Source organism: Podarcis bocagei (genome assembly GCF_964188305.1).
Source record: "Podarcis bocagei genome assembly, chromosome: 18".
NCBI classification, from domain to species: Eukaryota; Metazoa; Chordata; class Lepidosauria; order Squamata; family Lacertidae; genus Podarcis; species Podarcis bocagei.
In genome coordinates this window covers 11489983-11514565 of record NC_138144.1, presented here as the reverse complement: position 1 = coordinate 11514565, position 24583 = coordinate 11489983, and the positions used below count along the sequence as shown (strand labels likewise).

General features: G+C 47.4%; 2 protein-coding genes across 6 annotated transcripts in view; one reads left to right on the top strand and one right to left on the bottom strand.

Annotated features, from left to right (window-relative positions):
* Window positions 1-716: 716 nt before the first annotated feature.
* Window positions 717-12175, bottom strand: LOC308577651 (mast cell protease 1A-like). 3 transcript variants are annotated; one of them, XM_081178027.1, is made up of 5 exons: window positions 8648-8756; window positions 6936-7083; window positions 6287-6446; window positions 3225-3476; window positions 717-2236 (listed from the first exon to the last, which is right to left on the bottom strand). In XM_081178027.1, exons 1-5 carry the CDS (start codon window positions 8715-8717, stop codon window positions 2102-2104), a joined length of 765 nt encoding a protein of 254 aa, XP_081034153.1. In that variant the 5' UTR covers window positions 8718-8756; the 3' UTR covers window positions 717-2101. The 3 variants fall into 3 exon arrangements, with proteins under 3 accessions (XP_081034153.1, XP_081034154.1, XP_081034155.1); XM_081178028.1 differs by having other exon boundaries at window positions 6287-6422; XM_081178029.1 differs by lacking the exon at window positions 8648-8756 and adding an exon at window positions 12057-12175 and having other exon boundaries at window positions 767-2236.
* Window positions 12176-12322: 147 nt separating this feature from the next.
* The window catches only part of UPF1 (UPF1 RNA helicase and ATPase), a 31388-nt gene continuing 19127 nt past the window's right edge, over window positions 12323-24583 (top strand). For all 3 annotated transcript variants that reach the window (XM_081177631.1, XM_081177630.1, XM_081177629.1), the window contains exons 1-4: window positions 12323-12727; window positions 22121-22263; window positions 23136-23225; window positions 24313-24480. In XM_081177631.1, the coding sequence (XP_081033757.1) occupies window positions 12461-12727; window positions 22121-22263; window positions 23136-23225; window positions 24313-24480 (668 nt within the window). In that variant the 5' untranslated portion in view covers window positions 12323-12460. The remainder of the gene's footprint in view (window positions 12728-22120; window positions 22264-23135; window positions 23226-24312; window positions 24481-24583) is intronic.

The window sequence follows — 24583 nt, the reverse complement described above, 5'->3', positions numbered from 1 at the left end:
CTACTTCAAGCTTCCCAGAACAAACAAGAATTAACAAAATTGCCCATCTCTACTGAGAATCTGCTGGCACCCAAACATGAGATAGAAGGTACCCCCCAGAGTCATCTAGTAGTCCAGCCCCCTGCAATGCAGGAATCTCAATGAAATCATCCATGACAGATGGCCGTCCAAGCTCTGCTTAGAAACCTCCAACGAAGGAGAGTCCACCACCTCTTGTGGGAGTCTGTAAAACACACAAATATCTATCTATCTGAAGGCAACAGAGATATTTTCATGAGTTACTTGTCAAAATAGAGCAAAAAAGATAATGAGAACTTGCAGATAAATGTTTGCAAGTATCAAGTGCCCCAATCAGTACATTTCCACTGGTACAGCTGTCATTTTCTGAGCAGATTTCAAGTCCATTAACTGCTGTGTGAAAGCCACTTTGGGTCTTTCTCTTCTGTGCGGCAAGAGATTAACAGTTGGGGGGGTGTTTTAGGGGAAAGGAACCTGTGCCAAATTGATGCAGCCTTACAGTTAGGGCTTGACAGGACTCTGGAGGACTCGCTAACAAGATTCAACTGGCCCCATCAACTGCTTTGAGGGGTCGATTTTGTTGCTAGTTGCTTGGAAATGCAACAGTTAATTCTATGTACAGTATAATATGTATAATATAATATATATATATATATATAATGTAATGTCTAAAAGGCTGTCACATGGAAGATTTCATTTCACTTTTAATTTGTATACCGCAATTTTATATTACTTTTTATACACAAGGTGGTTTACATGCTGGAGAAACAACAAAATAGACAGCAAAGATCACACATGTAATAGCAATCTAATCCAATACAAAAAAGTCACAATAACTTTAAAAAAGAAACAACACATCAAATAAAGAAATATTAAATAATCCATTAGAATATAATGGTAAACAGTTAAATTAAATATCAGCTGGACGATGGTAATAAAAGCTATGGGGCCAAGGGCCGGACACTGAAACACCTGGCATCTCCTTCCTTGCCAAGTGGGACTTCAAGATGTGGAGATTCCAGCTGCTCCTCCCCCCCCCAGAAGCCCCAACGGCCAGGCTTGCAATCAGATAGCAGGATGTCAAGAAGCTTAACTGGCCGGTCACATCATCATAGATCACCCACTAAAACGGCAATCTGATTGTGAGATGATGGATTGTGGCAGGACCCCAACAGCCAAACTGTGAGAACAGCCCAAAATTTTATCTTCTATAGTGGAGATTATAGAACTGACCCCTTGCCCCAGGTAGCCACAACAGCTGGGCTTGCAATCAAAATGAAAAGTGAGATGTCAGAAAGCTTAACTGGCTGTCTCACCATAGATCACCCGTTAGAACAGCCGTCTGATAGAAAGATGGTGAGTGATGGATGCCGATTGGAAGAATGTGCCAAACTGGGGGAATGGCCAAATGTTATGGGGGGGCTGCTTTGAACTTAGGGATCGGCCATTCTGTCCATTTCCATAACCCAAGACATGGTCTTGAAGTTCTGTTGCCTTCTTACAGTTCATATGTTCATTTCAGAGAGGCTGATAGAAGCACAAGACTGGTGCTCATCCATTTGCTTTATTTTGCAATGCAAGAGGGTCAGAATGTGACAGGTCAAGGCACTCAATCCGCTCTCTCTCCCCCCCCCCCCCGCCCCCACTTCCAAATTCTGCTTCTCTTGTGTTCAGGGTACACCTCTCAATCCAAGGATCATGCACTGAACAAACGCTCTCAGATCGAAACCACACGGGGCCATTGACTGGGATCTCAAACATTATAGGGCACTTAAACAGCCATGCCCAGCAATAATTTGGAGAACTGTAGTTTGTTAAGGGGGCTGAGAGTTGTTAAGAGATCCACATTTCACCCCATAGAACTACGCTTCCCAGAATTCCCTGGGGAGATGGCACGAAAATGCAGTTGTGAATTCAAGTCCCTTTGGATCCGGTTGTTTCAACAGGAGTGGGAGGAGGGAGTCTTTGCGGCATTGGTGGGGGGGGGGGCAGGTGGAATTGCAGAATGAAAGCCATACAGGTTATATAGCAAGCAGAAGGTTTCTTATTGAGCCAGGCCGCAGTTGGTGGTTGCTTCTTCTCTTCAGGATTCCATGGTTTTCTTGATCCAGGGAAGGAAGTGGGCGATGCGAGAGTAGACTCCAGGAGGAAAGTGGTTGCCGAAGGAGACGATTCCATGCACCACGCCGTTGCAGACCATGGGGCCTCCGGAATCGCCCTGTGGAGAGAAGAGCCCCCAGCATCCGTCAACAACTGCGACCGAGTGAGGAAGGAAGCTGCCTTAGAATGAGACTTGGGTGAGAATCAGATCGTCGGCCCATCTAGCTCAGTGCTGTCGACACTGACTGGCAGTGGCTCTCCCAGATTTCAGGAAGACCCAGCCTCCAATTGTCAGCCATACAGGGCTTTTACTAGGGCACTGCAAGCCCAGCGAGACACAGCCTCAACCGGCAAGTAGTTGAGGGGTGGCACCCCAAATAGGAACGCAAGCAAAGGGGCCGTCATGTGAAGGCGCTGCCTTTAAGCCGGGGGCACAGCGCCTTCCATCTCTTTCTTCTTCCTTCGTCCTCAGTTGCTAGAGCAGTAGCTCTTGCAGACATGTAGTTTTGTCCTTCTCTCCTGGTTCTCCGGTAAACACAACCTTCACATTCCAAACCATCGCCTGCTCAGCCTCTCTCACACACATTTCAACTTTAAATTTTATTATTCCTTTAATTTCTATGACACCAGGAAGTGGTATGAAAGAAAGTTAAAGAGAGCTTTTTGTCCGTATGTGTGAGGAAGTGTAGCAGGGTGTGGGTGTGGGGGGGGGGGTGAGAGAGAGATTTGCTTCACTAGTGCCCTCAGACATGGATTTGACAGCTTGTGACGGCTTGCTTTCTTGAGCTGCCTTCCTCTTCCCAGGGGTTGGAGACACCCACAACCTTCACAAAGGGGCACAGCTCAATGGCAGAGGATCTGCAGGAGGACCCAGGTTTGATCCTAAGGTGGGATGGGGAATGCGCCACTCCGGAAACCTCAGAGAGCCCCCGCCAGCCTGTCAACAATACAGAGCAAGTGGGCCGATGCTTTGAACCAGAAATCTCCCACCATTCCTGAGCAATGGCCACGGGGGGCTGGTGGAAGTTGGGGTCCAGCAACACCTGGAGGGCCCCAGATTTCTCTGCTGCTGACCCCGGTCACCAGTCCTGCCTGCTGACCCTCACCTGGCTTGTATCCCGGAGCTGGTTGTAGCTGCCCGCGCAGATCATGCTCTCGTCCAGCTCTGGGTAGAACTTCATGCACTTCCTGCGACTGTAGATGGTGATATTGGTCTCAAAGAGCTTCTCCGTGTCCTGGTTGTCATCAATCAGGCCCCATCCTGCCAGGCTGCAGGGGGTCCCATCGGGGAGGTCGCTGCTAGATGTGGGCAGGGGAATCATCTGGACGTTTTTGTTCAAAGTAGCCTTGTGGACCAGCTGCAGGAAGGTGAAGGAGAAGAGTCAAGCAATCTCCCTTGCAAAACAAAGTCTTCCCTGGAACACACACATTCCCCCCCCCCCCCGGTCCCTGTAGCTCAGGAGGTGCAGCACCTGCTCTGCATGCAGAAGGTCCAAGGTTCAACCCCCAGCCTCTCCAGCTCGGCTGTGGAGAGACCCTTCCATGAAACAGAAACTCTGAAGAGCTGCTGTCAGTCAGTGCCAACAACACTGATCTAGGTGGGCCTTCATTCTGGGAACGTCCATTATTGCTTCAAAGCTTTTTACTGACAAATCAAGGGTTTCATTATTTCTAGAGCAAGAGCCATAGCTCATTGGTCCCTCTTTCAAGGTGGGCATCTCCAGGCAGGACAGAGAATTTCCTCCGTCTGAAGACCTGGCGTCCCTCTGCCAGTCAGTGTAGACAACACGGAGCCAGGTGGACCAAAGGAACTCTTGGAGTTGGAAGGGGTTTCCAAGGTCCTCTAGTCCAACCCTCTCCTCCCAGGGACCTGGGATGGAAATCATGCCTTTGGAATGTGGGTTGCTTTGATGGAGGGACAGCAGCTGCGGCAGGAGGGGAGTATATGTCTCTGATTAAGAGCAAGCAGGTTGCTCGTCATCGTGAGAATGGAAATGCAGAAGAATGAATGTGTGTGAGCCATAGTTCTTGGTGCTAAGTGCCAAGGTAAATCTGCAGACACACAAAATATCACCACCCTGTTTGCCAGTAACAATAACAATAGTAGTACCTTGTCCACCTGACCGGGCGGATTCCAACAGATATAAAAGCTTAATAAAACATCAAACATTAAAAACTTCCCTACTCAGGACTGTCTTTGGATGTCTGGTTATTTATCTCCTTGACATGTGATGGAAGGAACAAACTGGGGGTGGCATTTTGTCAATGGAGAGGTGGGGCAAGGGGACAGAAAATAAAGTTCTCTAGAACTTCTGGGCCATTGTTTTCTTTGATGGAGGCAGCAAGTGCCGTATTTTTCACTCTATAAGACGCACCAGACCACAAGACGCACCTAGTTTTTGGAGGAGGAAAACAAGAAAAAAAATAAGGTATTCTGAATCTCAGAAGGCAGAACAGCAAGAGAGATCGCTGCACAGTGAAAGCAGCAATCCCTCTTGCTGTTCTGGCTTCTGGGATAGCTGCGCAGCCCGCATTCGCTCCATAAGACGCACACACATTTCCCCTTACTTTTTAGGAGGGAAAAAGTGAGTCTTATAGAGCAAAATTTACGGTAATTTTATTCTTCCTTTGGAAGTCATATCAAGCTGCAATCATGGCAGAGCCTCAGGACTTTGCTGGGGTCTGGGTTGCCAGGTCAGTAGCATTTCAGACCTTGAGATTTCGGGGCCCAAACCTGAGAAGTCAGGGCAGCCCCCAATGACGTCATCTGGCAGGCGCACGGAGTTGCGCCCCACATTGCGGGGGGCCCATGACGTCACACTCAGCCCCGCCAGAGCCACTCAGCCCGCTATCCACCAGGTGTGTTTTCTGGTGGGGGGTTGACCAGGTCCGTCCCCTTCCCCCCGCTCCCATCAGAGCCTGGCTTCGGTGTGTGAATGGAGAGTCAGCGGCAGAGAGCTGCTGCCCCTCTCCTCAACTGGGCTGCCCCATGTGCAGAGATGGCTGCCGGCCGCGGCTGCTCCATCCCCGGGGCAAGCCTGACCCAAAAGGCAAAGAGAGGCTGCAGAGAGTAAGGCGCCCCTGAGATGGAAGTTAATTGGGAGAGGCAAGAAGAGGAGGGCAGACCCCACCCCAAAGGTATGGGCTATCATTTGCAGCCAGCTCTTGCTGGGCTGAAGCTTGCAAGTGACACGCAGGGTCTTCTAAATATTTCTATGCATATTTTTGTTAAAGGCACTTTTGCCCACCTGGAGATTCAACCTTCCACCTGCCGCCTGGAGGGGGTCAGGGAATCCTGGAGACTTCTGCTCAGACCTGGGGTTCTGACACCCCAAAGTGTGAGAAGGCAGTCCTATACCTGGGTTTTGCTTTGTTTACAGGGCACTTTTCCACCTTCAGTTTGCCTCTCACACACAGAAATGGCCATAAGGAATTTTTATGGAAACGTGTGTCATCTTTGCAGGCATTAGCAGGGATAGCATCATTTCTTTTTGACTGCTTTTTGAGGGGGCAGAATGGTGGGGAGCCCAAGGGCCTCGCTCCTCCCCAAGAAACCTTCCAAGGGCCACATGTGAGTGGTGGGCGGGGCAGAGGCAAAAGAGGGAGAAGCACCAAAAGGAAGTTTAACTTTCAAAAGTAAGCTGGCTTGGATAGATAGACTTCACTTCACCCTTCATCCAGGCAAACTGGAAACATTAGCAGAATTCAAGATAATAAAAGAACTCAGATTGTAGAGAAGGGCTGGCAATAGCTTTTGGCCTGGGGAGAATGCCATGGGCCAGGCAAAGAGACCGGGGGGGGGGGCCCATATTTGACTACCATTCCTGATGTTCCCCACCCCTGATATAGACCTCCATTGTTGGTGCAATCTGTAACGTTCTGAATTAATTGTTTTGAAGGGGCGGGGGAGAGAAATGTCCCTGTATTAATCTACCTTCCTAGTTTTGAAGTTGAAACTCCTTAATGAGGTTCCAGTTTAATCGCCTGCTCCATGCCGCTAGTCCCTGGTGAGACACATGCAGATGTGTCAGGCGGCAAGATTTGAGAATCGGCTTTTATGATACTTTGGGCAGAGAGGGACGGCGGGCTGGGGCTCATTCATGTTCCTTCTTCCTCGTGATCCCTGCCTTCTGAGGTGCTGAGAAAGAGGGAGCTTAGAGCAACTCACCTTGAGCAGAAGGATATCGTTTGAGAACATTGCGTCATTATATTCCGGGTGCATGTGGTATGACTCAATGCCAATCACCTGTTGAGTGTCCTCAATGGCGGAACGATCGTGCGCCCCCAAGACGACCGTCATGTCTCTGGAATCAAGAGCATCAGAGAACCTGGAATTAATCCTTAGCTATTGTTCTCTCTTGGGTGGGTCCGAAGGGTGGGGAATTGGCCAATTTTGATTTTCCTCAGTTTCTCATCTTTCCAATCTTAAATTTAGTTGTTCACATTTCCACATCAGTTTGCAGTATTTATGTTGCTTTAAAAAAAGCCCTTGTCAAAATTCATCAGCATTTTAGGGTGAATGTGTCCTAATATGCACATTTTTATATGCAATTCTGCCATTTCCCCATATATAATATGCTTATATAGGTTATTTTTGCTGAGATATGTATTTGTTTCACTAAGCCTTCCTCCACCTGTTCTTTGGATCTCCTGCATGTCAGAAAGGTGCCTTCTCGACTCTCTTTTCTGCCTAAAGATTTTACTGCCTTAACATGTTCCTCCTGCATCAAGTATCGTGGGGAACAATTTGCAAATGGAATGAAAGGCACCGCAATAATGCCACTGCTACACATCAGGGAGGGCTTTCAGATACTTACTCCATGCAATGTGCGGCTGTCATTACCCACTGGGGTGCCACAAGGAACCCGCCACACCCAAAGCCAAATTCAGATTTGAGTGTTGCCATGTAGGGTCGGGAATGAGGTACAGCTTCATGTCCTCCGATGATGCGACTCCGCAAGAGAGCTGTAAGAATCGTAAGAGGAGATCAGCGGCTTTCCACGGCCCCCTTATTAGCTTATGGGTACCATCCATCTTTGCAAAGCAGAAAAATGACAGCACCCCAGTCAGCTTACAATCGGCTTTGCCAGGGAGTTAATGAAGGGAAGGGAGCCAGGGGACTGGAAATGGGATGTCTGCACATGCAGTTACAGATATTGTTTACCCCAATCTCTGAGCATCAAGTGACTCCAGGGATCCCTTCGCTTAACCCAGCGTTCAGTTTCCTTGAAATGAACATCAGCAGAACCAACCCATAAATCTTGCTTTCTCATTAGGGTTCCAGGGAAGCCCGAATTCTGGCACAGAGCAATGCAAACCTCTTTCTCTCCAGCTTCCAGCATCAGCCAAAAATTAGTGTAATAATCAGCCTCATATAACAAACATGCTTAAGCCTAGTGAATGTATGAAGGGGTGGATACTATAGAGCAAGCTGTCCTGTCAGGCTTAACGAAGGGCACTTCCCCTCACCACCGGAGCAACTAGGTAATCAAGCCTTTGTTCCCTCCCCAGTCTACCTGACGAACGTAGTGCGTGAAAATGTTAAGCTCAACCTGTTGTTCTTCCCCACCCCCAACCAGACGAGGAGGGAAAAGGCCCACCCTGGACTTGTAAATCACAGATGGATGGTACCCATAAGCTAATAAGGGGGCCGTGGAAAGCCGCTGATCTCACAAGCCACTCTCAAGATCCAATACCAATCATTCAGGAACTTTCACCACTTTGGAACTAAACTAAGTGTTACTGTCCATGCAGCCTTTCTGATGTATGGATATGCACATGAATCTGACCTTTGGTGAGTTTGTAAGTAAAACATTTTTTACTTACTACATGTGTGGTCCTTTTCTTATGCCAAGAGGGAGGTTTTGGAACTCATCAGGGCAAATTTTAAAGCTCTAACATCCTATATTTCTATGCTATACTTTGCTGTATATCTTGCAATTTTAAATCTATGGGGCTTTCTCACCAGAGTACTTGCCTCAAACATGGATCTTGGCATCCTGGAGTTCTCTCTTCTATATTTTGTACATATTTTCCCTTGAACCAACAGACAACAAAACTTACGCACATGCACAGCACACCTCAACCTGTTGTTCTTCCCCACCCCCAACCAGACGAGGAGGGGAAAGGCCCACCCTGGACTTGTAAATCACAGTGCTTAACTGGCCAGCCAAAGCCACGACTATAACAAAGGAACGAGCTTCCTCTTACTGGTTTTACCTCAAGGACACAGGATCATGAGTTTAGAAGGAATCCATTGTACGATTCAGACTTAACCTACAACGTTTAAGCTTCACTCTGGAAAATGAAGAATTGTCAGAGTTGGAAGGGTCCTATAGCCCAACCCGCTTCTCCCTGCAGGATCCATGAAGCAGGGCTTTGCCACTGTAGCATTATGAGCCCTGCCTCTGCTTACAAACCTCCTGCAAAGGGCAGCCTGAGCATCAGGAATGGAAGGAATGAGATTGGCTTGGCCCAGAGGAATAGGAGACCTCAGTTCAGCAGAGGTAGGATGTGTCTTTGAACTCACCTGGTTCGACCAGAGAGGAGGACAGGAGGAGGAGGAGGAAGAGGTGGGGAGGCTGTTGGAATCTCCACATCTTGGAAGGAAGGAGATGCCTGGTGTTTCAGTGTCCAGCCCTTGGCCCCATAGCTTTTATTACCACCGTTGTCGGCCCCCCCCCAGAAGCCCCAACGGCCAGGCTTGCGATCTGATAGCAGGATGTCAGAAAGCTTAACTGGCCGGTCACATCATCATAGATCACCCACTAAAACGGCAATCTGATTGTGAGATGATGGAAGTGGCTTGATTGTGGCAGGACCCCAACAGCCAAACTGCGAGAACAGCCCAAAATTTGATCTTCTATAGTGTCTATAGTGGAGATTATAGAACTGACCCCTCGCCCCCAGGTAGCCCCCTGCAGAGAGAAGAGCCCATAGCATCCATCAACAACTGTGATCTAGTGAGGCAGAAGGATGTCAGAAAGCTTAACTGGCCAGTCACACCATAGATCACCTGCTAAAACAGCAATCAGATAGAGATGGTGAGTGTACCAAATTGTGAATCATCCCACGAGAGGACGCCTTAAACTTAGGAGGTCTGCTGATTAAATGTTCTCAGTTTTTTTCCATGCTTAAGCAGTTCCCCACATTTCCACACCAGTTTGCAAATTACTTTTTTTAAAAGATCCATGTGAAAAATTCTTCATCATTTTAAAGCAAATTTCTTGCATTTTTATATGCTGTTTCGGCTAATATACAGGCAGCTAGTAGAGTAGTAGGGTTGGGGTTTTTCTTAGATTTTGCAATAAAAAAGCTCAACAACCATTGTGTCTGGATTCTCACTTTCTGAAATATGGCAACCTATAGTAATTGCTTAAATCATGTCGCAACTGGATAGCAGCCAGTTAGGGCAACCCAAAAAACACAGCTGGTGTCTTTCTCTCTTTTCTGTACCACATTTGAGGTGCAAATCCTGCAAGTCATTAGGAAGAGAGCAAGAAGATTTTTCAAAGCCGCCATCATGCAGTTCCAGTTTCTACTCTCATGAACCCTTGACTCTTGGGAAATGTAGAACCGTTACTAGTAGCCCTCTACTATTAATGTGATAGGGAGAAATGACTGAGCAGAATCGTAGTTGGGGGAGTGTGGGGGGGGGCACTGGGCACCACACCACGGGGGCGGCACTTACTGTGCCGAGCCATGCACCTCTCCTGGGAGTGACACGGTGGCTCAGGCACCTGCAGGCTCAGGCAGAATGGGACTTGTGTCCACCACCACCCCAGCCGCCCTACAGCTGAGGGGGAGGCTGCAGGAGAACTCCCTGCAGCGGACTCAAAAAAGCACTGCGGACCTGCAGGGGCATGCATGCCACCCAGGCGGCCAAGCGGGATGCCTAAGACTATTCCTGGGGTGGAGAAAGTCTCCCTTTCTTCTAAGACAAGAGCGTGGGGCTATGCAGGGAAGCAGAATGGCTTCGCCAAGCAAATTTTATTCAAAGTGCATTCATCTAATTCAATGGACCCAAAGTACATGATGCCCTTTAATTTCATTGAATCAACTTTGACTATGACTAGCATTAGATACAGCCCTGAAAATTGGCCAAAAAATTGTAACTTTTAACACAACGCATACTTAACACTCTGGCTGGGCTGAGCTCCCCCAAGAGACAGTAATGACCGCCAACATAAATGGATTTTAAAGGTTAGATCAATTCATAGGGGATAAGGCTGTTGGTGGCTGGGTTCTGTCTTGTGATTCCATTTGGTCTTCATAGAATTGTAGAGTTGGAAGTAACCCCCGAGGGTCATCTAGTCCAACCCCCTGCAATGCAGGAATCTCAACCAAAGTATCCATGACATATGGCCTGCTTAGACCTCTGCTTAAAAACCTCCAAGAAGTGTCCACTATCACCTGAGGACTCCGTTCCACTGTCAACTGGCTCTTATCATCATTCATTTGTGTAGACTGTATTAAATTTTATCTAAGTAATACAATTTTTAAAAGAAAAAAGATTTTTATTCCTGATGCTTAGTAAGAATCTGCTTTCTGGTAACTTGAATCCATTGATCTTGAACACCACCACCTTTACCACAAAATAAAAACCTTATGCTGGAAATAATTATATGACCTTTCTCAGACTGCCCTGTATTGGGAAGCTTTTAATGTCTGATGTTTTGTTCTGTCCCTTTATATTTTGTTGGAAACCGCCCAGGTGCCTGAACTTTTATTGGTGGAAGCCACAGGGGATTGCGCAGGGAAGAACACGAAGATGCTCCAGGAAGCAGCTCCCATAGTGGCTATGACTAAAAAGGCTCAGGGGACGCCTTTAGGCGCGCATATTGTATGTGCATGTCTTGAACTTATGTTAGAAAGTGCTGTGATGCGCCCAGTCTCTGCAATTCAGCAGACAACAAATAACTTGGAAAGAGGCGGTCTGCTGCCCTAGCGGCAAGCATTTCTGTTTTGAACTGTTTCCCAGCCTCTCCAGGACCTTAAAGAGGGGGCGGGGCGGGGCAGGAAGAAAGCGCCGAGTTGCTCCCTGAACAGACGGCCGCCACCGGCGAGGTTGTCATAAAAAGTGAATGGAGGAGGGATCCGCCCGCAGAGCAGGGGCCCCGATCCTGCAGGCCAGCGGGAGGGCACAGCAGCCCGGGGCATCCTTCTGGCCTCCCCCAGATCCAGGCAGCACAGGCTGCAGCCCCAACCTCATTAACCAGCTCCCCGGATCCAATCATAATAAAGCATTGCTTTAATGGGGTGCTTTCAGTCTGGCCTTAGTGATGCATTGATCTGTCCGCAGCCTCAAAATACTTGCTTTTCTTGTAAAAAACCCATATCTTTTTGGAACTTAGACCCCCAATGCAGACTCCTAGCCAATCACATTCCAGGCACCGCCTTTTCCCCGCCCCCTTCCCGCGACAAGGGGCGTGGCCTCCCGCGAGGAAACCCGGCGCTCCCCGTCCGCGGGGGCGGCTTGCGCATGCGCACAGCCCGCACGCCACTTTTCTCTCAGGCCCGAACGTAAAAGGGCCGCGCTGTGTCGCGCTTTCGCGACGCGGAACATCCTCCACCTCCGCGGCCTCGCCGCCTTCCCCGGGGTGGGGGCCGGAGGGGAGGAGAGAGGGGGGAAAGGCTCCGGACTCTCTGATTGGTTGCTAGGGTGCCTTGATCGTGTCCCCAGACTCGCTCTCTCTCTCCGCCCCCTCCGTCCTTTACGCGCTTTCCCTCCCCGCTCTATTATTATGATTATCCTGATTGCCCGCCTGTTTTACCATCCCTTCTTCGAATCGTGCATCCGCCTCAGAGTAAACGGCCCTGATTGGATTAAATTGAGGAGAGGCGGGCTTTAAGAGCGAGCCACAGAATCCTGATTGGGTTAAATTGAAATAAGGCGGAGCTTAAGGGACGCCCCGTGTTTCCTCCTCCTCGCCTGGTACCTGAGAGCAATCAAGGACCCCAAACCGGTTGTGTTCGACGCGCATGCGCCCTCTCTTCACGCGCGCCCGACCCTGGAAACCCCCGCGCCTGCGCACCGAGGACTATTCTTCTCCTCTTCCTCCCCCGCCCCTCGCCGCCTCGCGCCACTTCGCCGCGCACGTTGGGCCGCCCGCTGATTGGCTGGCTCCGTCCGAGCGTCCGGTCGGCGGCGGCGGTTGAGGCCTAGGCATTCCGCGCAGGCGCAGGAGGCGGCTCGCGCTCGCTCGCTCAGTCGCTCGCTCTGAGGGGTGAAGAGGCCTTGTCTTCTGCCGCGCCGTTTGCCGCCTCCGTGAGGGGAGAAGGGGAAGGAGCCGCCCCAGTCACCGCCTCAGCCGCCGCTTCAGCCACCGCCGCCGCCGCCATCATGAGCGTGGAGGCGTACGGGCCCAGCTCCCAGACGCTGACTTTCCTGGACACGGAGGAGGCCGAGCTGCTGGGCGCCGACACGCAGGGCTCCGAGTTCGAGTTCACCGACTTCACGCTGCCCAGCCAGACCCAGACGCCGCCCGGAGGAGGAGGAGGAAGCGGCGGGGCCTCCGCGCAGGGCAACCCCGGAGGAGTCTCGGCAGGAGGAGGAGGAGCCGGCGGGCCGCCCTCCGTCGCCCTCTCGCCGGGGCAGCTGGACGCCCAGGTGAGGCCTGCGACTGCAGTACTTACTCGGAGAAGACCCATTGCTTCATTATGCCTTTATTATGTGGGAAGCCGCCCAGAGTGGCTGGGGCAACCCAGGCAGATGGCGGGGGTACAAATAATAAAATTACTTAATAATAACAACAACAGTGATTATTAGCAGCAATGGGCCTAAGTTAGTGGTGCCCGCTTAGGCACGCCTGTTAGTCCTGTCAGTCCACGCCGGTGTGTTGGGGCCAAGAAAGTCCTGCTCGGAGTAGGCCCGTCGAAAAGTAGCCCAAGTTAGTCGTGCCTGTTAGCTTCCATAGGCTGTGTCCATTTAAGAGCAGACCTGCATCTTATTTAGTCAGGTGCATTAATTTGCTATAGCTTGTGCCCAAGGTGAGTTCTACACAGTGTAGGCCCGTTGGACATGCTGGTTGCATTAATAATAGGATTGTAGAGTTTGAAGGGACCACGGTGGTCATCTAGTCCAGCCCCCCCCCCATGCAGGAATCTTAGCCAAAGTATCCAGGACAGATAGCCATCCAACCTCGGCTTAAAGACCTCAAGGAAGAATATCAGCGGCTTGTGTCTAAGTCTTCCTCAGAGCAGACCTGTTGAAAATTACGTAGCTAAGTGAGTCATGTCCATTGTTAGTGGGTTGAATCAATTTAAGTTGAACACAGAGTAAGCCCATTGAGAAGGATGGACCTAAGTTCATCAGCTGCATTAATTTGAGTGGGTTGTATTTAAGTAAGGTAAGCTAAGAGTAGGCCCATTGAAAACAGTGGGCCTAAGTCATGTCTTTTAATGTCAGTAGGTTGTGTCCAATTAAGTCTACACAGAGTAGGCCCACTGAAAATAATGCACTTAAGTTAGTCATGTCCATCAATTTCAGTGGGTTGGGGCCAAGTAAGTTCTGCTCAGAGTAGGCCTTCTCTGAGTAGAACTTTAGACATTTGAAGTCCCTAGGACGCAGGTGGCGCTGTGGGTAAAACCTCAGTTCCTAGGACTTGCCGATCGTATTGTCGGCGGTTCGAATCCCCGTGGCGGGGTGAGCTCCCGTCTTTCGGTCCCAGCTCCTGCCCACCTAGCAGTTCGAAAGCACTCTTAAGTGCAAGTAGATAAATAGGTAAAGCTTTATAGCGGGAAGGTAAACGGCGTTTCCGTGTGCTGCGCTGGTGCTGGCTCGCCAGAGCAGCTTCGTCACGCTGGCCACGTGAACTGGAAGTGTCTGCGGACAGCGCTGGCTCACGGCCTCTTAAGTGAGATGGGCGCACAACCCTAGAGTCGGACACGACTGGCCCGTACGGGCAGGGGTACCTTTACTAGTAGCCTATTGATTTCAGTTGGTCTGTGCCAGCCAACACCTATTTAAAAAAAAATACTTTAATATAGTATTTTTAAAGGGGGTGGGTTGTATTCAACATTAGCCCTACTCAGAGTTAGACTCATTGAAGTTAATGGACAAAACTAATAAGCTTAATACTAGATGTAGCCCATTACTTTCAGTTGATCTACTCTGAGGTATGACTAATGTTGGATACAGCCTATTGAAAATTAGTGGATCTAATTACATTACCTTCTTTAATGGGTCTGCTCTGATTATGACCAACATTAGATTTCTCAGCTGTCTTCCATCATGGAACCCACATGTACTTCCCAAGAGGCCTCCTGGCCAGGCACTAAGCCCATATTGTTGGGCTCCTAACTCCAGTCACTGACCATGGTGGCTTTTGGCACTGTAGCTCAGTAGTAGAGCACTTCTAAACTCTGGTGAGCTGTTGCCAGTCGCTGTTGGCGGTGCTGAGCTAGATAGACCCAGTGGTCTGACTCTAAGGCAGCTTCTGATGTTCTTATGAGGGAGTTGAAGTCCTCCAACAACATCTGGAGAGAAACAGAAATCCCCCAGCCCTTCTTTGGACATATACTCAAGTAATGCTTTGTGTGGCACTTGGGGAGGCCGCAAGGGAAGGGCCTTTCTTGACCCACAATGGGAGAAGCCAAATGCAGATTTTTTAATACCATTGTGCACTATTAAAAATAGATACATGCCTATGCAGCATTTTACCATTAAAAACATCATTTTTAGAGTCGAGGCATAAGGAATTATGGGAGAATGTATAGCACATCTCAGTATAGAGCTATGTCATGTGTGTTTGTGTGTCACAGATACATTTGTATGTGGTTAAAAGTAACTTTCTAGAAAGGAATATTGGGGAAGTGTATGCAAGGTGTTGCTTGGTTAAAACAACACTTTTTTCTCTAGATGGTAGGCAAAAGGAATATGAAAGAAATGTGCCCACAAAATTGTTAGTGTGTATGTACCTTCTATGGTTAAAAATAGTGGAATGGATTCAACTAAAAAATACTCAGAGCGGAGCCATTTAAATTAATGGACCTAAATTAGTCTTGTCTGTTATTTTCAATAGGTCTGCTCTGAGTAGGGCTAGCATTGGATGCAAGCCAGTATTTTTACCCACAAGGAGAGGAGGTGAAGGGGGCAATAGTGGGGGTAGTGCATATACAATGTGTGCCTGTGTATATCAGTTTGTCATTAAAAGCAGTGTTTTCTAGAGAGGAGGTGGAAAATATATCGGGGAACTATGAGTATCTGTCCCCAAGTATTAATGAGAATTACTGGGCAAGTTAAGAAATACTTGGGGAGGGGGTTGTCAATAACAGACATGTGCAACTTCTCCAAGTTGCAGGGGACAGCGAAGGAATACAAAGCAGTATGTGTGTCTAGTTTTAAAGATGGGGGAAGGAGAAGAAATAATGTGGAAGAGAGCTTCATTTGCGTGTATGTAACCTTTCCTGGTTGAAAGCTGTCTTCTTAGGGTTGATGAAAAGAAATATGGTATGTCTCTGTATTAATATTAATGCTCCTGAGAGAAGGACATGGTGACTTTTCAGTGGAACTTGGTCACCACTAACCTGTAGCTGAGCTGGTACCAGTGTCTGTAACTTTGTGTTAAAGAGCCTTAGGGTGGAGGTTAACAAAGCGTTTCCTGTTTGTGTGTAAACTAGGCATAAAATATTGGAGGAATTCAGTAGTCTTGCAGATAAGTCCCCCAAAGTCACAAGTCCTCAAGCTGTTACTAGTCTGCTTCTTCTTATCGCTTAACTTCTAGCCATTTTGTCACTGACCCAGGTCCCTCCCATTTTTTAAAGGCTTCCCTGTCTCATTATCCGAAGGCAACTCTTACTTGTCACAGGTGACTGAGTAAATGACTCTTTACAAAAGCAGAGTATAGTTGTGTAGAGTACTTTGTGGTTGAGCAGGAAACAGTGGGGGGGGGGAGACTGGAGGGAGCAGGGAGGAACAAATACGTGGCAAATACAACATAACCGTTTGTAGTTAAAGCAACCTTTTAGAGACGAGGCAATATTAATACTGGGGGCAGGGCAGGCAGTAGTGTATAAGGTAGTCATAAAATGCTTATGGGCACTTCCTGGATTAAGTCATGCTCCTGCAGTAAGGACATGGTTTCTTACCAAACTATGTAAGAGCTTTATTAATGTTCTGTGGATACAGCAACACGGAGAACAGTAGCTGAACCTCTGAATAACTGGGTGTGGTGTGAACCGGGGGGCAAGGTGCACTCATGCCTAATGAACACATCTTCCCCGCACAAGTGCCCAGCTGGCTAAGAGGAGATTCCCAGCCTGTTCTCTGGATTTCCCCTGTCTGGCTGTGTTTGAGGGCTCTGCTCTCAAACCAGGCTTTCTTATGGGTCCTTCCTTTGGAGGAGAGTTTAGTTGCCTTGTGTGGGTTGTTAAAGGCAATTGAAGTTTCTCGTTGTGAAGGGTAGAACTTCTGTCTGTACAGGTGTGTGTTTTCGCAGGCCTTCTCTGATAACTTTGTGACTCCTTTATAAGAATCAAATTGTTGGCTCACCTCACACGTTACAAGGTAACCTTGGTGATTTGCATTTCTATGCCTGTGCATTAATAGAGCTTGATAGATAGATCACACGTGGCATTGTCACTTGGTTCCACCCCACCCACCTTTTTTGACCATATAGATTCAGGAATAATTTCATGCACTGCTTATCTTCCCCAATAAGTGGATCTTGGTCTGTTACTGCTCCTACAAAAAGAATGTTTTGTAACCAAAACAAAAAGAATGTTTTTAAAATGTAAGCCAAAAGCCCTGTCAGCTAATTTCCCTAATACAGTGGTACCTCAGGTTAAGTACTTAATTCGTTCCAGAGGTCCGTTCTTAACCTGAAACTGTTCTTAACCTGAAGCACCACTTTAGCTAATGGGGCCTCCTGCTGCTGCCACTGCGCCGCCGCACAATTTCACACACAATTTCTGTTCTTATCCTGAAGCAAAGTTCTTAACCTGAAGCACTATTTCTGGGTTAGCGGAGTCTGTAACCTGAAGCATATGTAACCCGAGGTACCACTGTACAGTACTGTAGTGCTCTCTTGAACCAAGTGTTTGTTTAAATCATATTAAGTGACCCAAACTCCATTGGAACTTTATTCAGACACAAGTTTGAAACTGGTGTATTCAGTTTGTGGAAACACTCTTCCCAGGGACTGATATGAGCCTGGCTTTGCTGGTGGAGGCTGATGCAGGCATTGGTAGTCCAAAACATCTGGAAGGAGTGCCAGGTTGGTGAAGGCTGGAATAAACTAGATGCAAGGGGTAAACACATCCATGCCCCTTCCTGAAAATCAAAGGCCTTGCTGGCCAGAAAGTACCAAAGTGAGACGCTTGCATTGCCTGTGTGGAGCAAGAAGACCAAAGCAGCTGTGAAGCCCACTTGTAGCACCCAGTTCAAGCCAGCTGAGTAAGCGTTTCCATCCTTGTCATAGCATATGTAGCCTACTGTATAATTGGCTGGATGATGGAGAGGAGGCCCGACTGCCTTGCCTGTCAGTAATCTGGACAATAGCATTTCTCTTGAACTGTGTTTGCTCTAGAGATCGCACACAGCAACAAACTTTACATTGCATATTTTCTTTCTTCCTGCTTATTGTTTGTTGTTACCACCACCACCCGCATGTCAGAACCTTCTAAGAAATAGAGAGTGAAAGTGAAGTCCTCTTCTCTGTTGGATGGTAGTCAAACTTGGCTGTCCAGTTTCTAATCTATTTAAAAAAACCCAAAACCCCAAGATTTACCAGTACAGTGATATCTCAGGTTACATACGCTTCAGGTTACAGACTCCACTAACCCAGAAATAGTTCCTCAGGTTAAGAACTATGCTTCAGGATGAGAAGAGAAATCGTGCTTAGGCGGTGGCGGGAGGCCCCATTAGCTAAAGTGGTGCTTCAGGTTAAGAACAGACCTCAAGAACGAATTAAGTTCTTAACCCGAGGTACCACTGTAAACCCCTAAAAGTGTAAAGGATACCCTTTATAAAAAAAGTAAGTTATGTATAAAAAGTGCATAGCGAATCCCCCACCCATTTCACCTGCTGTAACTGGTGATTCTGTGTAGTAGGTAGTCTTCACTGTGTGGAAAGAGAGATTGGGGCTGCAATCCTAACTATTCTTACTCAGGTGTAAGTCCTATTTAATTCAATGGGGTTTACTGCCTTTTAAGTGGGGTTAGGATTTGCAGCCCTAACAGCTAATGAGGAGTGAGCTCTTGGTCTGTGGTTTTTGTATTTTGATTCCTGTTTTTGAAAAGCTTTGTATGGGTGTTTTTTGCAAACCAGGCACTACATAGTCAGATTATGTTTTAGTATGCTGGGTTTCCCCAAAAACAGCTGCTGCCTTTTCCAGGATCCATGTGGACATTGCTGTCTCCATTGTAACTGTGCACAAGTCATTCTCTCTCACACACACACACAGATAGATACACCTTAGCTCAGAGCTTTTCAAATTGTGTGTTGTGACACGTTAGTGTGTCGGCTGCAGTGTGTAGTGTCATACAAATGCTCCCCGTGTTCCTCCAGGGGCTGGAAAGCAGTGTTAGAAACCTGTGAAAGCTAGGAAATAAATGGCGCCTTAAACCTAGGTTATGGGTGCAACAATGGAATGTCTAGGCACACTTTTTTATAACAATACAAAGCTGAAAATGAATGAACTGCAGCTAAAATATTATGTTCATTTTTCAAATGGTCTAGTCCTTCCCCTGCCCACCCCCTATTATTATTAAGGGGGTCTCTTCTCCAGTCTTCAGAGAGTAGCTGGAAGTGGGGAGGCAGAAAAAAGGTCCTCCTTTCCTTCCACTATGCAGTTTTAATCTGAAATCTTAGGCGCAGGGCTGCTGCTTTTTCAGCCAATCTTGCCTGCTTTCTTTTGGCTCCTCCAGGAATCTTCAGTAGCCCAAAGCTCAGAAACTACTTGCGCTAATGAAATCCACTGTTGCAAAAAGCACCTAGAACAATGGGAATTTTGAACATGGCTGGAAAGGGGTTGGTTTAACCTCCAGTTTGCTAGTAAAACTGAAAAGAAACAGGTGTGTAGCTGAATATAATCTAATTACCTGTTTGGAAAGAGTTAAACATAGTAAACAATCACCCTGGGTTTTTTATAGTTTGCAGATTCTATATATTGGTTCAAGGAGTTCTCAGTGGCAAGCCAAGGTAAAAGAATCTTTTCAGATTGGGTGTTATGGTTTCTTATCTCTTCAGGTTGTATAGGGCTGCTGCTCTTTCAGCCAATCTTGCCTGCTTTCTTTTCCTCCAAGGATCTTAGTAGTTTCTTTTCAGGTTTAAAAGCAGACAGCCACTTTTCACACTTAGTCTTTAAAAAGAAGTGAGCAGAATCCATCTCTGTAATTTGGAAGGAAATCTCCTCGGCATATATTTGAGCAGCTAGCAAGATGAAATTAATGTAATTAGCACTTCCTTTTTGCTCTGTGCCCTCTCCTTCATTTCACCGGTGTGCTGGTGTCCTTTTTGCAAGACATTTGCCATACTTGAGGGTATAAAATGTGTTTCGGTTTTTTAAGGAAGGATTTTTAAGAGGATTTTTGTAACCTTTAAACGTAATCATGCTTGACCAGCCAAAGTGTTGAGGGTGGATATGGATAGCCATGCACACTCTGGGTGTGGGGTGGTCTTGATCAAGTGTCGTCTTCCCAGGACTGATCAGAGGCTCCAACCAGGTCAGGATGTTGCAGAGATGTAAACTATAAAGTACTGTTAAAACACCCAGTCACAGAACTTCCTGTCAAAGACTAGTTAGGACTGGTGTCCTATACAAATACATGTTTCCATCTGCTTTTTGAGGTATTTACTTAGCGCGTTACGGTGATGAACTTGCAGAAATGGCTCCCCCCAACCCCCACATTGTAGCCAGTGTTAGAAAGTGAGGTGTATAAGCTGGGCATCCAATGGATCCTTAAATCAAAGTTACAGTCACCAAAATGGAATGTCCAGTTGTGGTTTTTTGGCAAGATGGCCCTGAAGTCTTATTTTTCAAATTATATATTGATTGTGATTGATTCTCAGTTAAACATTGAATAGTTCAAATGACAACCTTGAGCTAAGGTAAGGTAAGAACTTTGAGAACTTAAAGAAGAAAAGTCACTTGATCCAGAGACAGTCCACATATATATATTTCTGAAGGTTGACTGCTCCTGCTCAGACTGCACAGAAAAAGCATTTTGGTTCCTGATTGTGCAGGTAAAATATAACTGATAGAATTCTACAGATAATGGTATTAGTGTATGAAAACAAGTGCTAGAATCCAATCAGAGGCATCCTTTACCTCAACATGGCTGCCCACTGACTCCATATCCATTATGGAATACTCCTCCTTTCATGCCCTCTCACTGATTCCAGCACAATGATGAAATTTCATTTTGCTGATTTATTACAAGCAGCCCTAAAAAGGAATCTCCTCACATATGTGCACACATTGCTAAAGAGTTGAAAAGGGTTTAGAAGAGCCCTCCCATTAGGAACAGCTGAAGTGCATCATCCCTGTGCACAAGTCAAGGCTTGAAGCTGTGCACCATGGAGACACTGAAAATCAAGGGCTCTTCCCAAGCTTCTCTTGCTGCTCAACTAGGCGGTGGGGGGGCATATTAAGGGGCCCTTTGGCCTACCATCTGGAGACGCATTGCTGGCTTAGCCCCTTTTAAAAAACAATGGCTTGCCAGGCAGCGGTAGGCTGAGCAGCTGTAAAATTTGCTGTGCTTGTTTTGTAGGTGAGAAAATTCCCCTTTTATTGGTTTCAGCAGTGGTTTTCAGCCAGTGTGCTATGGTGCCCTGAGGTGCCCTGAAGGTCAAGGGTGCCGTGGGCAGCACTGGCCACTGTTCCTCTTTCTTTCCCTCTCTCTCTCTTATGCCCTCTTGCATCTCTGCCTCCCAAAGGCTTGCACAGCTGTTTATTGCAGCAGCCCTGGCTCTAAGCTCCGCAGGTGAATGGTGCCTCTGAGACGCATCTCTCTTTGGGGCGGGGGGGGGGCGGCTCAGAGACCAGGGCAACAGCAGCAGCTGCCCAGAGGGCTCTCAAGGAAAGGGGAGAGGAGGCTGAGGGAACACCCCCACAAGGGAGGGTGTTCAAAAAAGGGTGTGAGGCTGCCAGCTCTGCAGGCAAGGGGTGACATAACTGGGCTCCTGAACCCCACAGGGGTGCCACAGAAAGAGTGTAGTTGGTTAAGGGAGCTGTGGACTCAATTGAAAACCTCTGGCTTACAGGACAAGTGGCCTCCTCTCTAAATTCTCTGTGTTCTTATTGGCGCTTTGGTGGCCTATGATGTTGAGCTGAACCTTGTGCTGAGGGTAGATAAGGAATGACAGTGGGGAAAGTGGGGCCTTAGATGGCCTGTCACAGCACAGTCTGGCTTGGGAAAGTGTTTCTGGCACTTGTGGCTATTTCGAGGAATCCGTGTTTTGTGATGTGCAGCTCTTGAAGCTCAAGGCTGGCGACTGACCGCGCCATGCGGAGTGGTTTGAAAGGGAATGGAGGTGGGGGGAGAGGGGCAATAACGAGAGCCAGAAGGAAATAAGACTTATGTGGAGGAGTGGGAAAACTAACTTTAAACTAAATCTTTCGTAATAAACTCTTTTTGGAAGTCTTTATAAAATATTATTTTATAATGCCTTTTTGATCAGGCATTACGGTGATGAATTCAAGATTCTATGCACTTGACTAGACCCATGTGTCCAAGTGTTTTGTTCATGTGCACCTGACATTTGGCAGTTTCATCACTCCTAGCTCGCTCTTCTATGAACATCTAGTCCATGGGTAGACAAACTAAGGCCCGGGGGCTGGATCTGGCCCGATCACCTTCTAAATTCGTCCTGCGGATGATCCGGGAATCAGCCTGTTTTTACATCAGTAGAATGTGTCCTTTTATTTAAAATGCATCTCTGGGTTATTTGTGGGGCATAGGAATTCGTTCTTTTCTTTTCAAAATCTAATCTGGTCTGAGGGACGGTGGACCAGCCCTCTGCTGAAAAAGTTTGCTGACCCCTGTCCATGTTTTGCATTAGGTGAATGGGCCTGACGGCATCCTGCAAAATGGAGCAGTGGATGATAATGTGCCTAAGACCAGCCAGCTCCTTGCTGAACTCAATTTTGAGGAAGACGAGGAAGACACTTACTACACCAAGGACCTTCCACTGCATGCTTGCAGGTAAGACTGTGTGTGTGTGGGGGGGGGGACATAATCTAAAATTCAAAGCAGAGTCTAGGAGCCACATGTGGGCAAATAATGGCTCTGTTGGTTGGAGGAGGTCCTCTCACTTGCCTTTTTCGCCTCTATTTAAACCTTCATGTGAATTAACCACACACTTTGTACAAATAATCCTCTTGTGTCCATGCAGCAATATAAGTTAGGAGTCCTGGGCATTCCAGGATGTCTTTCAGATGACAAGGTGGTGATAGTGGCATTTCTGAGATTTCTGAAGACTTTTCTAGCTAAACTGCTGTGTTCTATTCATGCAAAACAGTGCACCCTCTTTATTTATCCCAATTAAACCCTATTTTCCTGCGTTCTTGGTACTTTTGCCAGAGAGCACAGATGGGCAGCTGTTGGCCTCTGCCACAGGTTTCTTGAACCCTGTTCAGATGCTGCAGCATTTCTCTTTCAATGCTGGTTTATTCAACACTCTGACAATGTGCATGTCCTGTGACGACTTAGCAGATTGCATTGTGGTGTCATAAAGCAGAACTGGGACTTGTATTGCTTAATGCCAGCTCTCAGCAGCATGGAGAGAAGGTCTATCTGAAGGTAGCCCTGTTTAGGGAAGTTTTTTAATGTCTGATGTTTTATCACTTTTTTATTATTAATTCTCATTAATTATGTTGGGAGCCTCTCAGAGTGGCTGGGGAAACACAGCCAGATGGGCGGGGTATTAATAATAATAATAGGTGAAGCAAGGGTGCAACCCAACCAAATTTGGAGGTTTTGATCTGGGTCAACTTGAACTAGAGAGAACCAAAGGGAAAGCACCCTGGCTTGCCATGCCTTTGAAGCAAAACCTAACAATGTGTCCTCTTCCTTAGCTACTGTGGCATCCATGACCCAGCTTGCGTCGTCTACTGCAACACCAGCAAGAAGTGGTTCTGCAATGGGCGTGGGAATACATCTGGCAGGTGAGCGATGCAGCCACAGAAGTGGTGATGGCATGAAGCATTGGGGTTGTATCGAGCTACGTTCTGCTCACTGTAGACCTGTTGAAATTAGTGGGCCGAAGTTTGTCGTGCCCATTGCATTCTGGGTCTGTTCTTGAGTGGGATGAACACTGGATACGAACCTTAGGCGGTTGCCTCACACCGTGAGCCAGGTCACTAGTTCACATCGCCCAGTACTACATAAGGTGGCTGGGATTGGATGTGAGATCTTTTCTCACGCTGTGTGTGTATGTGTCTCATGCATGTACTGTTACACGTCACCGTTCATTTCCTTGCTGACTTTTAAGCAGAAAAGCCATCAAGGCTGCTCACACAGTTTAATCCAGATAAAGCAGCCTTAGGCAAACTCCGACCCTCCAGATGTTTGGAACTACAATTCCCATCATCCCTAGCTAACAGGACCAGTGGTCAGGGATGATGGGAATTGTACTCCCAAACATCTGGAGGGCCAGAGTTTGCCTGTGCCAGAGATAAAGAATTACAACAATATAATAAAATACACTGCTTGACAACATTTTTTAAAAAAGAGCAGTATGTCCACATCATATTTAAAAACCTGGAATTTGGACTGAAAAACCAGTGTGCCCCCCATGTCATCCATATACAGTGGTACCTCGGGTTACATACGCTTCAGGTTACATACGCTTCAGGTTACAGACTCTGCTAACCCAGAAATAGTACCTCGGGTTAAGAACTATGCTTCAGGATGAGAAGAGAAATCGTGCTTTGGCAGCACGGCGGTGGCGGGAGGCCCCATTAGCTAAAGTGGTGCTTCAGGTTAAGAACAGTTTCAGGTTAAGAACGGACCTCCAGAACGAATTAATTACTTAACCTGAGGTACCACTGTACACACACACACACACACACACACACACACACACCAGGACTTCTGATAAGATTTCCCAGGCATGAGGTGGCACAGAGTAGGTATAAAAGCTCTCCCTTGATAATCAGAGGTATCCTTCCATGCTCCTGCTTGCATTTTTACATCAGTAGGAAAACCAAATTGCCATTCAACCCAGCCTGCCTTTCTTCTGTGTCTTGCCAGCCATATTGTGAATCACCTTGTGAGAGCCAAATGTAAGGAAGTGACACTGCACAAGGATGGCCCTCTGGGTGAGACGGTCCTGGAGTGCTACAACTGTGGCTGCCGCAACGTCTTCCTCCTGGGTTTCATCCCTGCTAAGGCAGACTCTGTGGTCGTCTTGCTGTGCAGGTGAGACATTTCCTCTCTTTATTTTGGAAGCAAATTGCTGGTCGGTCTCAAGTCTTAATGGGCAATTGATTTTGAAAGCATTTAAAAAAAAATATTGTTGATT

Excerpts from the sequence above, each read along its gene's own strand:
- LOC308577651 (XM_081178027.1), bottom strand. The coding sequence starts at position 8,717 with ATGTGGAGATTCCAACAGCCTCCCCACCTCTTCCTCCTCCTCCTCCTG. Across the intron at positions 6,447-6,935 it reads ACAGCCGCACATTGCATGGA|GTTCTCTGATGCTCTTGATT; the intron begins GTAAGTATCTGA and ends GATTAATTCCAG. Across the intron at positions 2,237-3,224 it reads AGCTCCGGGATACAAGCCAG|GGCGATTCCGGAGGCCCCAT; the intron begins GTGAGGGTCAGC and ends TTCTCTCCACAG.